General features: G+C 44.7%; 1 protein-coding gene across 7 annotated transcripts in view; it reads right to left on the reverse strand.

Annotated features, from left to right (window-relative positions):
• The window catches only part of LOC104367620 (phospholysine phosphohistidine inorganic pyrophosphate phosphatase), a 95,594-nt gene extending 79,041 nt beyond the window's left edge, over positions 1 to 16,553 (reverse strand). For all 7 annotated transcript variants that reach the window (XR_004406483.2, XM_032988519.2, XM_032988517.2 and 4 more), the window contains exons 1-3: positions 16,429 to 16,553; positions 2,657 to 2,844; positions 1,806 to 1,959 (exon numbers count right to left, since the gene is read on the reverse strand). Coding sequence is in view for 6 of the 7 variants with exons in the window: in XM_032988519.2 (XP_032844410.2) it covers positions 1,806 to 1,959; positions 2,657 to 2,844; positions 16,429 to 16,544 (458 nt within the window). In the remaining variant the exon portion in view is untranslated. The remainder of the gene's footprint in view (positions 1 to 1,805; positions 1,960 to 2,656; positions 2,845 to 16,428) is intronic.
• Between the last annotated feature and the right edge of the window lie 294 nt (positions 16,554 to 16,847).

Genomic DNA, 16,847 nt, shown 5'->3' on the forward strand with positions numbered 1-16,847 from the left:
GCCTGTACGTCGCACAATAGATAAGAACAACTCCTTCAAGGCTGTTGGGATTTGTTGTTATTCAGCGCTGGCATTAATAACCTCCCATTTGAAATCTCAGAATACATCTACCTGAATTGTTTTCAGGAAAACATTCAAATTCCCTGACTGGATTTTTCCTGCATGTGAAAGCAGGAGGTCAAAATTCACCTTTAATGTTCCAAGAATAATTAAAAATGTCTGTACAGCCCAGCTGTTTCTCAGTGTATGCTTGGGGTCTCCCCTTAGGTCTTCTCAGCCACCTCAATTTCCTCACAACCAGAGGAACATCTACCTCCATCTCTAACATAGTTCGAGTGGAGTTTGTACATTGCAGCTACTTTCATAATTGTTAGGGTTTCTACAGTAGCAAATGAAAACTCTCCTGGCTTCTTATGCCTCATGTATAGCAATTCTCAAGCCACCAGCATGGAATTTGTCTCTTATGTATGACATGAATCAACCTGCAGAGATGCCAACGCCAACTTTCAGAGACGGCATCTTTAAGTACCACTCAAATATCAAGGAGTCATTTACGTCACAGAGGCCATTAGCCACATCCAGTATCACATCTCAACCACTACAAAAGTGGGCAGGATTCAAACCTGGAAGAAGAAACCTGTCTGACTGTTGGCTGAAACAGGGAATTTTTAGACCACTTGGGCCTCCTCACCATCCGTAACTTCAGGACGCTGTAAAATCAAGCTGCATCATGAATCTATATCAACAGCCCTTTATCCAAACATAGCCTGTTGGATTTTGTTTGTTTTGGGTTTCTTTCACTATTAAAAATAATTTATTTTCAGCTCAGACAGGAACACATGGCTACAGGCAGCAGTTAAACCAACAGTTCTCATCTCTGAGATCTTGCAGGGGCAAAGACAAGAAGTCAAGCAGTCCCTATAATCCTTCTGGTTTCTTGCAATACTCATTCACTTGGGGGCTGCACACATCAAAATCCACAGTCTCTATGACTTCTATGGGGTTTTTAAGAGGCTCTCAGACTTGCTCTTAAAGCAGCAAAAGTCCTTTTCCTAGTGGCTTACAAAACTACAGCTATTTAACCCTCCCACCGTCACCGGCAAACACATGGATTGTTTCATCGAGGTCTAGCTCACTCTTGAATGCTGACTCTGAAGGGTCGGAGGTGGGCAGTAGCTGTGCTTATACACCAGGGCATCTCCAGGTTCTCTAAAAGCTACTACAATTCCTCTTCAGAAGAGCAGCTCTGTCTGTCACCCTCTAGCAGTTGATGAAACACATCCACACAACTGCTTACTCTGTGCTGTCTACAGAAAAAAGATGACCGACAGCTGAAATTCAAGAGATGCCTCACCCAGTGCTGTAGCAGCACAGAGACCCTACTGATGAGTATTTTCCAAGACAACTGGAGGATTCGGCATGACAAGTTCAGTGACTGCCAGTGCCCTCTGCAATCCTGCATCAGCACAAGGCTGAACTGTGGCTCATGGGGAGCATCCATACCACCTTCCCCCAGAGACCCCTTTCATTGTAATCACCCCAGATTTCCCTTACACCCCTGGAAAGACTACAAGTAAGTGACTCAGGACAGGAGGAAGCTAAGTCAGGTGACTGAATTACCCATTAAGGACTCTTCATCAACAGATACCTGAGCAGATCAGCCTCCCAGTCCAGACACAGAGAATAACTGCTTAAAATTTGGTACTCTGAATGCTCACATCAATATCCGGCCTCCATTAAGTACAAAGGCACTGGGGGAAACTAAAAACTGTAGAGACTTGAGGAAGAAACAATGTTTAACTCACCCTCTTCCAAGGGAGATCAAAACAGGCTTCTCCATCCCAATCAGAACTCGGAAAGCTTCATTAAGGTTTGCGTAGGTAAAGTTTTCTGCTGCATCTCCGATAACAACACAGTTTGGGTTTGTTTTATCGATCTCAGCAAATTCAGGGACAAGATCTACAGAAGGAAGAAAAAAAAACATAATCCACAAATATCTTATCATTTCAGATCCCATTGAAGCTGACTGTTTTCCTCCAGATTTTTGTTTCCCTTCACTCATTATACAACACATTAAAAAAAAAATTCAAGGCTGAACCAAGTGTTCTTCAGACCCCTCTATTCCTGACTGGATCCTGCTATTCATCTGTCCTACAACATGGAGCAAAATAAACCATTTCCTATGCTTGCCTTAGCTCCAACCACCCACATCTCAGTGGCTCACGTACTTAGACCCAAGGCAAACTCCTGAACGAAAATGTCTGACAGCGAGGGCAGGATCCACCTACCCACCTCTTCCATACCCACATTCTACAGAAGAAAACACTTTAAAACTTCTGTCATGATAACAAAGACAGTATCCTGCACAAGACCTCACCTATCTCCTAGTCTCTGTGGTTCAGCAGCAGACTCCTCTGTGCATTTGCTGACCCCTAGCACAACTCTGTGCCTTCACCGTACCACTGCCATTCCAGAGACCTCAGGCCAGCCCACTAAGGTTTCTTCCACAGTCTCCATGGGTAAAGAAGAAGCTTTTCCCTCTAGGAAAACAACAGCTTGGAGCTCCCCCGCCCTCACGAGCTACGGGAACTCACTGCCCACATCTCCCTGGGCTGTCCCCCTGCGTGTCCCAGCATCTGCTGCAGCGTTGTCCCACCGTTGTGCACGAGCAAGTGCGGCCTCAGGCTGCGCTCCTTCAAAATGCGGCAGGCTGCTGGCGCCGGGGCAGTGACTTCGGCCACGGAGATGTCAAAGCCCATGCCCTGGAGCTTCTTCACAAAATTCTCCCGGGTCGCTTGGGTTTCGTTAGTGCAAAACCGCAGCTTCAGACCGGACGCTTTGATCCTGTTGAGTAAAAGCGGCAGAGGGGTTAGCCAGGCATGGAAAAGGAGCTTAGAGCATCAGCTTTGCTGTTCAACCCCCAACTTGGATAATTACATTAAAAATGCAAAGATGATATTCCAGAACAGGAGCAGGACCCCTTACTGGGACCAAGACACACCTAAAATATTGATTCTGGGCACTACAGCTGCAGTTTTCATGCACAGAGCCCCTGCCATAGCATGTAACTGCCCCTCTGGAGCAGAGAGCTAAGCTGAACACGGCAACACAGGTGATGCCCACCATCCCCAGGTTACTACAGTCTGTCAGGCACACATTCCCTCCACACATCAAAAAAAAAAAAAAAAACAAATCCAGTTTCTTTTCTTTAAACCGCTCCACCGATGTAGACGCGCAAGGCCCGAAGGCACTGCACAGCCATGAGTACAGCAGCTGGTGTGATATCCCTGGCCCTTAGCATTTTAACTTGGATTTTCACCTTTCCACTTACTGACCACCTGCTGCAGTGATCAGCTGGGGGTAAGAGGAAGGCTTTGCACTTCTGCAGACTCCAGGTAACAGGCCAGCTAGTTGTAACGATGCTTATATCAACACCGGGGTGGCTTCAGTTGCATCTAAAACTTAAATCTCTCATAAAACACCTGTGCTATTACTTGGTGGGTAACCCTGAAAAATACAGTACTTCAGCTGATTCATTTCTAAATGTTTACAGGTAAGTGGTTTCTCAAGGGAAGAAAATATGGCTCCAAGTGCCCAGAGCCAAGGACGTGGTTCCTGTGGATCACTACTCTGCAATCTTGTGCAAGTCCCCTGCCTCTGAGCAGCTTTGTTTCCTGACCCAAGCTGTGCTGACCTACTGGGGATGTCATGAAAAGGTCTCTTCTCCAAGGATCGGTTGTCAGTTATTTGGAAAACCAATGTATTTCAAAGTGGCCATGGAAAATGAGAAGCATGGAAAATGTATCACAACTTTTAAAAAAATATTTGTCAAAGGGACTGTCACTCAGCTCCTGTGCTATATTAAAATGCCCAATTTTTGTCAGTTTTAGTGTGAATTTGTACATAACTGTTTTTGAGGATCTGAGCTCATACAGGTTCAGATACTTAGGTAAGTTTGGGGCCAGGCTTATAAATCCTTATTAAAATACTATTACTTTTCTTTGTGTTAGGATGAAAAAGGACTCTTCCAGCAGGAAAACCTCTGCATCGATTCTCAAGACAACAAAACATGCTGGGTTCCTTTTCTAGGGAAGATGATCCCAACTAGTTGGTGCAAACACCAAAACCACCTTGAGATAATGCACCTGATGTTGAACTTTCCATCAAATGATTCTTAGAAATCTGGTCCTGACTCAGAGAGTCCCTTCTGCTCATTAAAACTGCACGCCAGTGTCTTCTTCAATAACGTTGGTGATTCATTTCTTTCTTATTATTTGTCTTTCCTAATCATAGGTATGTGAATTATCAATTACACTTAGTGGTTAATTGCCCTTCATAAAGATAGCTTTTCTATTTTAAATTAGGCAGTAAATATATTGTAACTAATAGCATCCACTTGTACATTATAAATATATCTTCATTGATTGGAGCAGTGAATGTGAGATTCACTCACAAGTTAATGAAGCAATTGAGTGAAGAAGTGCAGGGTGTACCCAGGGAATAATTATTGTTAATGAATTATGATGTGACCTTCTCAGAACAATGAACAATTGGTGTGACAGTGGGATGACAGTATTCCACATCTGTTATTCGAAACACGGTTTCAGATGTAGTTAAAAAGCAAAGCAGTGTAATTTGGATACATAACAAACTTTAATAGAGTATGCTGTGGTTAAAAAAATATCTTACTCTAAATGCAAAGCCTATCTGCACACTCTGAGGAAAAAAAAAAACATGATTCACAACTGCCTGGAAGCAGGCATTTGTTGAATCAGAATCTATTCTTTCTCTTCCTTAAGGTCAACAGAATGAATCCAGGAACAACACTAACCACTGACAAGCAAGCACCCTCATGGCTCAGCCTGGTGAAAGCAAAGACTGTTTTCCCATACTACAAATTTAACTTCCTTCTCAGAATTTTAGTTGAAAAACAGAGTTACACTTCTGAAAGGCGTGACCAAAGCTGAAGTAGTCTGGAGGCTTCCTGGACTGCTTCATGCCTTTGGGGCCATCAGTAACTACCTCAACAAACAACCTTAGTAAATGCTTAAGATCAGGTGAGGTCTACAAAGACTTAGGCCAAGCTGGTCAGAAAATGAGAGCTGTCTGGTGAAACGTTAAAAAGACTCTCAGAAATATCCTGGAACACTAAACAAAAGAAACATCATCAAGAACTCCAGAGAAGACTTATTTCTACACAAATACCTTTTCAACGAAAAGCTACCTTTTCCTTCAAAGTTAGTATCTCTAAAAAGATAAAAAAATCTCTAAAAAGCCAAACCCTTGTACAGTACAGTTACACTCACCGGTACAAGCATGATTATACACACACTGGGACAAATCCATCCCTCGATGCTCAGCACAGGGACTGTGAGTGGAGCCTGCAGGCCAGCATGCATCAGCAAACAACTATTAACTCAGAGCTTAAATAATTAGGGTGAGCTTTTAACAACAGTTCTACATGGAGGAAATCCTTGCTCCGCTGGTGTTTACAGCAAAGGTCTCCTTAAATTTCCACGGTCAGGTTTTACACCAGGACTAAGAGACACCTTGAAGGTCTCTGTCTGACACAGGCGAGATGCTTTGCACAGCGAGTCTGTACTGTACTGGGGCCACTGCAGCCAAACCGGCCAGCTTAATGGCAAACCTCGAGCTACTGAGCTGACCCAGCCACCAGTGTTCACATTTTTAGAAGCACGTGCAGAGCAAGTTACTGCAATTTCTAGTGCCAGCAAGTGTGCGGATGTTAGGAGAAGAATAAAGAACAAAATTTGTCCAGTGATGCCTTATACGATAGAGCAAAGGATTAGATATCTGCAAGTGCAGAGAATGAGGCAACAGCAGATAAAATGCACAACGCGCATTTTATCAAGCTCTCCAGCGTGTTACAGATTTATCAGCATCTGTATTACAGAAGCACAGGCACGCCCAGGAAATCCAGTCAATCTGGGCTTCAGCCGACTTCCATACATCGTGGCCGTGATAAAGATCCCACTCAAACTCCCAGAGCCCCAGAAATCAATCCTGATCAGAGCGCCAGCCGAGCGCAGGGGCAGGCAGCACCGCTGCGGGGACTCTGCGTGGTCCAGGTAGCTGTGGGCATCCCGAGCTCGCCTCCTGCTCCCCGCATGGGGCCAGCAGCAGGTTCACCATCAGACAAATCCACTCCGTTTCCAACCTGACTGCTCCCACCACGCCTAATGCCCACGAGCAGGAGGAGGGGAACTTGAACTTCACCCGCGTGCGGGGAGCTAGGTGTGAAGGGAGAGCCAATTCTGACTTTTTGGGATGTCACAAATGGCAAACGCTGCTAAAAGCATCTCTGCAGCAAAGGGAACTTGTCGGAGCCCCTCTCAGAGGGGACGGCAGAGCGTGCAGGGCAGCGGGGAGCAGATGGAATTGAAAGCGCAGCCCTCCGGCGGCGCGCCGGACAGGCTCCACACCGGCTGCTGAAGCAAAGGAAAAAAGTCACAAAAGAAACTTCCAAGCCCAAAATGATAAGCGGACAGATGAGCGCCGAACTACCACACCAACAGGTGGGTGGAGAGACTTTTTCTAAGCCTTAATAGAGGAGGGATTTAAGCCCGCTCCAGACCGAAACAACCGCTTGGTCTCCCAAATGATCCCTAAATCTAGAACTGGGGCACCCACCCGGCTCTAGGCATGCCGTGAGTACACGTATAGGGGAGAGGTGGAAATGAGGTTTTTAATTTCAGCCCCAAGCTGCCCCTCATGCTACGCCAGCTCTTTGAACTGACCTTTACCTCGTTCTGCCGGAGCAGGACACGACGCTGAGTGACAATGTCCCACAATGCAATTACCGTGCGTCAGATGAGCCGGTCCCTTACAAATCACCTCGAACTTTACACATCTGCTGGCTGTCAGCATCTGCCAGGTTCACTCACCCGAAAATAATGAAAAAACTCTCATTATTGTTCCATAACAGGTAAAGTGTTAGGACAATTATTAGACATCCTGACTGACCTTGCGCAGACTTAACCAACTGCCCTTGCCAACCTCTATGGGCAGCCTTTGGGCAAATAAAACACAAAAACTGTTCTTTTAGATGATGTAAAGGTTGTGACACTGGTAGGAAAATAAATGGCACCAGCATCTAGGCTGGAAGCCATCCCTCCTTAAATTCACATTGTCCTGCACATGGAAGAAACAACTAAGGACACGGTATAAGGCTAAACGTCAGACTTCCCATCTCTGACCACTCTCTTTTGTAGCAAAGGTTTTTCCTAACCTGAGAGCAAAAGGAGAGTCCTGCCCACAGCCAGCAAGTCCTGGGCAGCGGGGCAGAAAGCAAAACCCTGGAAGAAGCAACAAGCCAAAGCTTGGCCACTGTCCAGTGCTAACTTCAAAGAGGTTTGGAAGAGAGCTGGTAATGAGAATTCCAGAACTGGCTTTGTACCTGGCTTTTGGTTTTTCAGAGTTTTGTTTTGGTTTTGTTGTTGTTGTTTTTTTTTTTTGTTTTTTTTTTTTTTTAATTTAAAAAAAAAAGAAAGCATGATAAGCACTTCCTCTATTTGCCTCTTTTGCATCAGCTGACAAATACCAGCACGCTTCACTGTAAATTTGTCAGCACTCTAATACCATCTCTGAAACATGGGGAAATAACATGACCAGAGAATTATCTATCTGTGACCAAATAATAAACTAAAATCAGGACTTGTGCAACAATGCCATCTTCCCACCTGGGCAGGACTAATGCTTTCTTGTTGCCTTCTGAAAGGGACAGGGTGCTGGCCCTGCAGGTAAAGCATCTCCTGTCAAGATGAGATGAAACTGTGCCAAGACAAACTGAGCATAATGGTCAAAAGCAGAAATTACTTGCCTAGTTTCAAGGTCAATACAGAAGAAGGTCTGAAAAGAACAGAAATTTATACCACTTCTTTAGCCTGCCTGGCTGACAGAGAACCACGGTGTGTGATATGGTTTCAGCCAGCATCTAAAAATCACACTCAAAATGACAAATTAAAAGGGGTTTTGCAACAAGAGTTCAGTGCTAGTCCTCAACAGTCTGTGTACGGGTGGGTAAAATCCCATTCAGACGACAAAATGGTGAGTGATCAAGACAAAAGGAGGTATCAAAATCTTCTGTGCCTTCAGACACTGCTGACTGGGGTGTTTTTACACTGCTCACAAAAGCCTCCCTGCCTGGCCCTGGGGAGTAACTCACCTAGCAAGTCACACACTGCTCTACACAGAAGGCAAAACCCCTCTTCTAGCCCTTGTGATGAACAGGCTACATCTTAAAGCGTCAGACTACGTTACGTTTACGAATTATTACAAATTCCTGACCTGATCTTGCAGGTTTTTCCCCAGGAGACCCTCCCGCTGCCGGAGCAGCACACACACCTGAGAGGAGGATGCAAAAGGGTTTTGCAGCTCACTGCTGGCTGAGAGCGATAACCCCTTCTGAGCTCCAGCTGTGGAAATCCCTGTGTGGGGGGAGTACGTTCACTCAGCTTTATGTACCCTCTGCTTAAAAAGCGTATTTGTGGCAGTAATGTATCATACTTTCTCCACGAATCTGCACTCATGCAATTTCAGTACCTAGTTCAGTGGCAAGCATTTTTCACCTTTAATTTCGACTTCTGAAATAACACCAAGCAAAATCATTATTTCAAAGGAGGCCAGGCGTAAAAGCTTTCGCCCATCCTTAGTTCATCTGGCCAGTTTTTACAGCACAAGCCTCTCCCAATTCCACAAAAGACTGAACTTCCCAGTTTTGCTCAGCAGGCACGATGAGCTCAGAGGACTGTGGATGAAACCCCACGCATGCTCCTGTGACACAGCGACCTTGGCTCGCTTTCTGGTTGTTCCTTCTCTAACCCCGTGTGCAAACTTTTCCCTCCCTCTGATTTCTGCCATCCACACAGTATGTCCAAACTCCTTCAATCTTGCTGTCGCATCTCTGATGCTACTTTTGTCCCCTCATCTTCTGGTGTTTCCCTTCACTGATGTCCTGTCGTTGGTCCCAAGCACAGCCGAGATCATTAAAGCTCCCGTTCTCTGGTGGTCCAGCTTTCTGCTCCATATAGCAAGGCTGGCCTGACAAATCCTTACGTACAGCACTTTTTGGCCCCACTCCCCCTTGCATTCCTGTGTCTGAAACTCATCTCTGCATCTGCTATCTCACGAGCACAATTTCCTCTCCAGACCCATATGGCTCACCTCTCTCTATATATAGAAGTGGATAATTTGGAGGGAATCCAAAGGAAGGATTACAAAAGGGATTTAAAAAATAGGAGGGCATTACCTCTGAACGGGAATGAAGGCAGATTAATAGGCACATACAAAGGAGCCACAAGAAAAGAGGCCAATTTTATTTAAAGGTGGGCAAGGGTGAAATAAGAAAGGGTACAGTTATAAAACTAAAGGCTCTAGAAACATCACTTTGAGCACTGACAGCAAAAACTGAAAAATCACTGGACTGTAGTTCAGAGTTAAATTTAAAAACCTACCAACACCTTTATTTAGGTTATTTCAATCACCCGGAATTTTTCAGAGGTAGAAATAAATACTGGAAATTGTACATCAAAACAAACACGAAGTCCGTCTTGTCCCCAATCTCTACAAACACTGCCCCTCTCTGATCACCAAATGCAGCTGGATACCAGAATTACTGAACAAATTACTCTATACCATAAATCATATTCCACCTGCCTGAACAGAAGGGTGGACAACAGTATGCCACAACAGTGAAATCCAGAATTAAGTTTTTAATAAAAACAATACATGCTTTTGAAGTGAATCTGCAGAAAGAAAGGAAACATAAAGCAGAATATAAGAAAAATCTTTCTGGTCCATTACATTCAGTAATAAGATATATTTAATCGCTACAGATTACCACATTTACCTTAAAGTATTACACCTAGCAGCCCCAGACTTGAACCACACTCTGCAGGAACTGAACAGGGCTGCTCACCTCACCCTGTAGTGACTGGCTGATTGTTTTATCACAGCAACACCATGCTGAGTACAATTCAAACATATGGGTGTATTTTGTAACAAAAGTAAACTCTGGTAGACTTTAAATACTTGGTAACTCTCCACTTTGGGAGCTGTCAAGAAAAAAATCCAAACTTTGGGGATTCAGCATGAAAACATCAGGAATATATTTAATTAAGCAAAACATTTTTATGAACAGCATAAATCATACTCCAATAGCTTTCATTCTGTACTAAAAGACATTATTTTTGCCTCTGAAGCTACTAATTATTCCATTAAAATTTCAGTCAGAACCAAGTTATCTGTCACAAATTCTTACTTTGCATACAAACAGCGCCTGTTTGTAAATAATGAATTCTATTTCTCAAAAAAAGAAAGTAAATTGCCAAAAGGCTTTATTTAGTCCATTTTATAAAGAATTCCCCCTTGTGCTCTGCTTACCTGCTTTAGAAAGTACCACCCTGTTTCACTGCAGTAGCTCAAAGACCAAGCTGCGTTCCAACAAACTTAGTGTGATTTTATCTGGAAGCAACTGACAACTGATTCCAGCGCATCGCTTGCAAAACCAGCATGGAATCTGAATGGCAATACTGCTGAGGATATGCAAAGAATTGGGTTCGATTCTAAGATTCGAGACCGAATTCACCAAACAGGAAAGATGGGGAAAAAAAAAAAAAAAATTACTACGGTGGTGGCAAACTGAGTCAAGCCTCAAGTTCTAAAGCACAGAACGAGGTAGAGTGCTGCTCATCCACCAGGGATTAATCTGTATTCACACGAAGTACAAATATATATATATAAACAAGTACCATTAGGTAGTAGATATCACTGTAGTATCTTCTATTATTCTTTATTGGCAAATATTTGTGCGGCACATAATCGTGCTGACGGACAGTAAGTAGCTCAAGACCCTAAAGGTTAATGATGTTTAAATTCCACAAGTGTACACACTTACTCATGCAATTTGTGCAGACAGCACTTGAAGTACCCACAACTTCAGGGACACAGATCTTTTTTAAAAAATAATGAACACTGCTGATTAGTAAAGCAAATATGGTTAGGAAGGTCCACTGCTCTCAGAAAACTGAGGTCATAACCAAGTTACAGACTCAAGTGGAGCTGCTACAACTCTGCAGCCACTGAGGAACAATTCCTGGATCTCTTTCTGGCTGTGCCAGTGAACAGCCACGTAACAAAGAACTGCTTCATCTTTTTGTGTCTCTGCTACTTCAGAAAGGGCAGGTGACACCCACCCTTCTTTGGGATCCACGGATAGAAAGTGCAGGGTTAAGTGCAAAGACAAAATGAACAGACATTTACACAAGATTTTGCTTAGTTTATTTGAAAGTCTCTTTCTAGGAGGAAAAACTCCTTTGCTATCTCACATCCTGAAGGCACAGCAAGCCTGGAAACTTTAAACATCTGCACAGACAGTGCTGAGCCATGCTTCAGTTATCTTCTGCGACAACAAAGATTTCCCACTCCTTGTTACACACACACTTTCAGATGGCTCTTTGTAAACTCACAACCGTCCCACTGAACCCCCGCACGCCGAATTGCTTTACAGTTCCAGTTCCGCTTGTTCTCCTCGCAATCTTTGCCTTGTTAGACTCTTTGGGTATTTTATTTTAACACAACTGTCCAGCTGCTCCACAGCCTCCCTGCTCCCCAGATTTCCGTTGCTCTTTTAAAGGACTCTGTAGAAAGCTGTGCTAACAGATGCACTATACTGGTCAAACAACAGGATGTTGTAAATGTCCAACTACTGTGTGCTTTTCATATGGATATGCTAATGGACACACTATCAGCACACAGCTGTAAATGCAAATAACAGAGCACAGGCTGAGCATCTTTTATGGATGTTTAACCACCTTCTGTCTTGTAAGAGACCAGCTCCCTGCTATTTGTAAAATAAAAAGCGAATAGCTCACCTCGTGTCAATGCTGTGTAAATCAATTAAGGCAATAACAGCACAGTACAGAGGCACTGTTAAGGCTGGCTCCAGAAGAAGCCTTTAAGTCACCGATGGGCTTTCTGATCTTGTCCGTGGGCTTTCTGATCTGCTCCACGACATCTGCCAGTTAACCTCACGCACTCAGGACAGATGTGTTTTAAGAAAATCCTTACAACAGAGTTAAATAAAACAACAACAAAAGTATTCCACAGTAAACTAAACAATTGAGAAACGTTATGGGTTAAAAATTTTAAAGGGCCAAATTACCTTATCAAGCTGCTTTTGGATTTTTTAATCATCTACCACTCCGAACATCCCCCCCTAAATTTAAAAACAGTCCCCAGTGGATTTAGTGACATTCCTGGCACCCTGGCTTCTGAGTTAAACCAGGGGTGCTAATGCCCTTAGGCACATGGGTGCCTGTCTGCCACAGGCCAGCTGAGTAACCACAGGGATCCAGATTCACCTTATCATTACTTGAGTGCAGAAGGAGGTCTGCTCTGTACAACAAAACTTCTGTTGTTCATCCTTTCAGTCTCCAATTCACTGATTCCCTTTCAGTGCATACTGAGTCCTACGGTATTTTACAGGTAAATTTTATCAGAGGTGCAGGTACATTAGCAAGAAATAAAGCATTCCCAGTTGTAACACTTAGCGTTTCATCACAAGTTATACCAACTTGGATAACGTCTACTGATGCTTTCCCCAGGAGGGTCTCTACAGCACTGGGAAGAGTCTTACTGAATGTCATCTTGGTCAGGAAGTTTCAGTGTCCGTCATCTTCTTTTGTCATTTTTCTGCTCCATCTGACTGTACTGCTAGCTAAAAACAAGCAAACAAGAGAGAACCACCCCTCTGCAGCCATCATAAATATAATATGGGCCAAATTCTGCTGGCAAAAATTACACTGCTACTCTCTCAAATACTAACTCAAATAACGGCATAGCAGAATTTGGCTGAAAACAAGAAAAATAATGCAGCAAATAGTTTTAAGGAGTCAGAATGGCTTCAGTCATATGAAACCAACCACAAATGAAAATGTTTACTTATGATTTTTATTGGTGTGTACTATATGTTGTTACACAAAGTTAATTGCTGTAATGGTGTGGGAGATGAGGTAGCAAGACAATCTGAAGAGAACTGGTCAGCTGTCATATTATCAGAGTCCATATCGGTAGTGTGAATTATCAAAACGGTATTTAAGACTCCTATTGGACATATATATGCAATAAAAGATTTTAGATATCTCTCTTAGCAAAAGATCATATCAATTTGAATTAGTTATAAAGTTCCCTGCTATCTGCAATTATGACTTTTTAATTGATACAAAAACGAATTAATTAAAAAAAAGAGCCGCTTTTAGCTTTAATCCATCTGCTTGAAACCACTGAGCTGTACTATGACGCAGACACAAATATTAATGACCAACTGGCAATAGGATAATGAGTCAATAAAGATTTTAAATGGTGTGAGCTAGAACAATTACCAACCTAATAGGCAGATAAATAAGGCTACTTGACTTTACCCAAGGAAAATGATTATTCTTAACCACTTACATTGAATGACCTGAACAAAATGTTTCGGTTTTTCTTCCTTCCTGGCATTTTTCCATACTCCTGCTGTCCCCAATTTCCACAGCTACGACCACTGCTTCTCCATTGCTTATTGACAGGAGACTCCTCAGAGCCCACACATGCTAAAAACAACCATCATGTTCCCAGCACCCTCCCTAGGAACCAAGCCTCATGCCTGGAGCTGCAGAGAAACCCCATGGCAGCCCACAAAACCTCCCCGTGCAGCACGGTGGCCCCGTGCACACCGGCTCACCAGATCCTGCCCAAACGAGATCGACTTTCCCAGCGCAGCGCTGAGGAGCTTTTTGTTGGATCGCATCTCCAAAAACCCTCCTCGAAGACCCCTGCAGCCCCCTCCAGGTCTGACAGGTCCGATTAGCTGCCAAGTCACAGAAATCCCTAGTAAAGAACAAGGGCTTAGGCACTTCTAGGATTTCAAGAGAAAGCTCGTAATATCTTGCATTTTGCCCAAGGCCAGAGTTTTACTGTTGTTTCATCAGCATATTTCTGACATTTGCTATAAGTTAAATTGCAGTTTACATTGCCTCCATGGGGGTTTCAGCAAATGCAGTAACAATATTTATTTAATAAACATCCTGCAACATAACAGAAAATAAAAGTTTAAAAACCTAGGAGAAAACAAAAAACAGTATGTCAAAAGTATTTGGAAACTTGCGATGCAGATATTATTGAATATGTCCAGGTTTTAAAAGAAAATATCTGCTCTCCAACAGTAATTATGTAGTAGTTGTTATTTATGTTTGTTTTGACCATGCAGGGAGGCCTCAGCCACAATGCAAGCTGCCCCATGCCACGCACTGAACAAACTCGGCATATGCGCTGGTTCCAGCAGAAAGTGCCAGCTGGCAAAAGATCAGAGGAGTGTGGCAAGACACGTTCTCCTGGAAGATGGAGGGCAGGACTCTTTCACCAACAGACCAGCTGGCACAGGCACCAGCCTCAGCAGGAAGCAATATTACCAGGAGGATTTGAGCGAGACAAGAAGGAAAGCAAGGGAAGTTTAATCCTGGCAGAGGCTGCCCCAGCAGTCAGCAAACAGGTTGCTCTGCACACCCAGGAGAAAACAAATGCTTTCATTTTGCTACAAGTCTTTTCTCTTAGGGTCCCTCTCAAATCCTGAGCCTGTAACATAGCTACAGAAAGGCGGGAGAACAGAAACAGCGCTGAAATATTGCATAAAGGGGGAATGGATGAACGGCAACAGAAGTCACATATGACCCCTTGGAAAACCCATGTGCCACAGGATTTCAATATGATGTTTTTACAAAAGCAACTTTTCCCTTTGCCTAATTTCACCAAATTCCCTCAGGGTACAGCTCTCCTGTCGGCTGTCCAGGTACTCGCAGCTCCCCCTGGCCGGCTGGGGCCAGTGAGCACCACAAATGGGCCAAGAGCATCAATAAGCCTTAATCTTGCTTCAAATACTGCTTTCTCACAACACTGGAAACTCTGATCCTGTAGATGAAAAGAGAAGATTTATCCGATCATGCTTCACATGCCTGCTACATGTATTTCAAGAAATATGAACAAAGACAAAATTAAAAAAAAGAAAAAACCAAAACACCAAAAAAACAGCAAAGACTTCTTTTATTACTGGTACATTTGGATATTCTCCAGCTCTACCCCTTCCATGGCGGCTCACCAACATTTAGGCACATATGTAACTAAATTCGTATGATTAATTTTAGTGATTTCAGTATTTGTTCCTGCATATTACCCCACTTGATAAAGCACCTGTCACAACTGTGTCCACACTGGGTGGCCCCAGAAGACAGAAGCCACAGAGGCACTCAGCAAGCCGGCTGTCTACGTTTCAAATGGGTTCAGTATTTATACACTTAAAACATTTCAAGTGGCGTACACACAGCAGCATTCACCACGTGAAATGGATCTGGATTTTCTGCAGCGGGTTAGCGAAACATCACATGGAGCCAAAAGGCTCTTCTGTGGAAACCCACGAATCGGTACCTGTCTTTAAACAACGATGGCCCTGCGGACATTGCTCTCCCCCAGCCCCATCCTGTTTTCTCTGGTCAAACAGGGCTGATAGACAAACTGACAAGTCAACCCAGTTGATTAATATTAGTTAAGTTAAACAAATAAAACCACTGTCTCTCTAGCAGAGGTTACTTAGCTTGTGTTAACTGGATTGCATTACCCAGCTAAAAGCGAAGGCATTCACTACCTGTGGGGACCAGTGAGTAACTTGCCATGACAATACTTTGAGTCACTTACAAACTGGGCAATCATTAACTGCAGCGCTGAAATTCTCCACTTATGCTGGGTTGCAAGTTCTCTGCGAGAAGTCCCAGTTAACTGCACAGCAAAGCTAATCAATTTACAGAAGCACCATGCCAGTTCGGACAATATTTTAAAAACGATTACCGGGGGAATGTGCCAGACCTCTGTATATTGCCCACTCCCGGTACATGTGCAGCAATGGCAGTAAATACAAAATCAGGTGGGATATGATCTGACTGCTCCTGGCTCCTTTCCCCATCAGCCCGGGGACAGCAAACCCGTACTCAGCGGGCTCCCTCACAACTTAAATAAACGTAAGAAACGCCAGCGTTCACGTTTGCTGTCCTGTCCCACTCAACTTTACGCAGCAAACCGTGTGTGTGTGGGGGGGGGGGGGGGGGGGGGGGGGGGGGGGTTGCGCGTTGCGCAGTCGGGGTAGTTTTAAACCCCGATCTTCGCTCGGCTTTGGATGCAACTACGAAGCCCAGGGTTAGTCCCACACTGTGTATTTTGGGGAGCCATGCCCGCACTTCCATGCTCTGGGGTGTCGTGCCCTCTGCCCCCCCCCCCCCCCTCAGACACACACACACCGCGGGCGGCCCCTCACGCCGGCGGCCCCGCCCGGCAGTGCGAATGGGGGAGGCCCTGGCCGTGTTCCGCCGAGCCCCAGGCACTCACCTGCGCACCGCCTCCACCGAACCGGCGATGGGCACCCCGCCATCACCGCCGCTGTCGTAGAGGACCCCGCTGATATCCAGCAGCAACCCCCGCACCGCCCGCGCCCAGGCCGCCATTTCCCACCCGGCGAGCCGAGCCGCGCCGCGGGGGCTGCTGGGAAATGTAGTCCCGGCGGGGCAGGGTGGGGGGGGGGCCACTGTGGTTACCGCTGTGCGCCCTCGCGCACTTAATTAATTAATTAATTAATTAATTAATTAATTCCACCTCACAAATAATTTATTATTAAAAAGCTGGGGCAGGAGGGGCGCACGGACCAAGCTTGCTTTTCCCAGGCGATCGCAGGAGCGTCTTCGACAGGGCGGCACGTGCCTGGCTGGCGTCTCCGTCCTCCCGCCAAAATGGCGGCTCCCCTCCAGAGG

Source organism: Tyto alba, unplaced genomic scaffold (assembly GCF_018691265.1).
Source record: "Tyto alba isolate M040663 unplaced genomic scaffold, T.alba_DEE_v4.0 Super-Scaffold_1, whole genome shotgun sequence".
Lineage (NCBI taxonomy): Eukaryota > Metazoa > Chordata > Aves > Strigiformes > Tytonidae > Tyto > Tyto alba.